Raw genomic sequence first — 847 nt, 5'->3', positions numbered from 1 at the left:
CTTGTCCGTCACGTCTGATGTTTGAGGATATGAAGTGTAACTAGCAGTTAGTTTGTACACAAAATTGCTCTCCCTACTAATTGTTACTATTAAGACCATAACAATTATTAGACTCAACACCACTGAATACCAGTTTCCAAAAGGCACATGTGTGACATCAGCAGCATGCAAATCACTGATTCCCTTGATTTCATTTTCTTAAGCTTTCCTTTCACAGTAAGTTCAGGACCTGTCACAATCCTAATAACAAACCTCTAGGATTTTGATCGCTAGGTTATCCTTTCCAGATTGGATAAGTGAGATGAATCAGCTTCTGATTGGTGTGTAAACCTCTAATTCGGTCCATGTCTTCTGCTGATAGTGTGAATCCAAAAACCTGTGAAGTAATTAAGAAGCTGAAAAATTAAATTTAAAAAACCCTGCAAATGAAACACTGAAACTGGTAGTTTAAAATTTTCTTTGAGATCATCCTTCATACTGTAACCTGTCAATATCCTGTACATAATTACTTTTGGATATAACACTATTTTTGATCATTTTGTTTTAAATCACAAACTAGAGCGACTGAGCCTCTGGCCGCTTTCCAAGCTCACCTGAACAGGTGGTCATTCCACATGAGTTGGGTCCCAGCTCACATGTCTCCCATCATGAAGCAAACTCAGCGCTGCCATGTCGGAATCATCCAAGCTGAACCCAAACACCTGAACAGCACAACATTATGAGTGCAGCTTCAAAAAAGGATGATCTCAAAGAGAAACTATTGATGGCTTCAGTCGTGATAAAATACAAACTGAAAAAAGTATTTTAAAGTTCCCCTATTATGGATTTTTGAAAATTACCTTTCATG

General features: G+C 37.7%; 1 protein-coding gene across 2 annotated transcripts in view; it reads right to left on the bottom strand.

Moving 5' to 3' along the window:
* Positions 1-8: 8 nt before the first annotated feature.
* LOC107578550 (uncharacterized oxidoreductase ZK1290.5) overlaps positions 9-847 on the bottom strand; it is a 5,990-nt gene continuing 5,151 nt past the window's right edge. Inside the window, exons 6-7 of one of the 2 annotated variants that reach the window (XM_016264499.1) lie at positions 594-701; positions 296-376 (exon numbers count right to left, since the gene is read on the bottom strand). In XM_016264499.1, the coding sequence (XP_016119985.1) occupies positions 606-701 (96 nt within the window). In that variant the 3' untranslated portion in view covers positions 296-376; positions 594-605. Of the gene's footprint in view, positions 377-593; positions 702-847 lie in introns of both variants that reach the window. The other variant, XM_016264497.1, reaches the window with a different exon arrangement.

This window comes from Sinocyclocheilus grahami, unplaced genomic scaffold (genome assembly GCF_001515645.1).
Source record: "Sinocyclocheilus grahami isolate Dianchi unplaced genomic scaffold, SAMN03320097.WGS_v1.1 scaffold10833.1, whole genome shotgun sequence".
Lineage (NCBI taxonomy): Eukaryota > Metazoa > Chordata > Actinopteri > Cypriniformes > Cyprinidae > Sinocyclocheilus > Sinocyclocheilus grahami.
The sequence above is the reverse complement of the archived record's forward strand: the minus strand, read 5'-3'. Positions and strand labels throughout refer to the sequence as shown.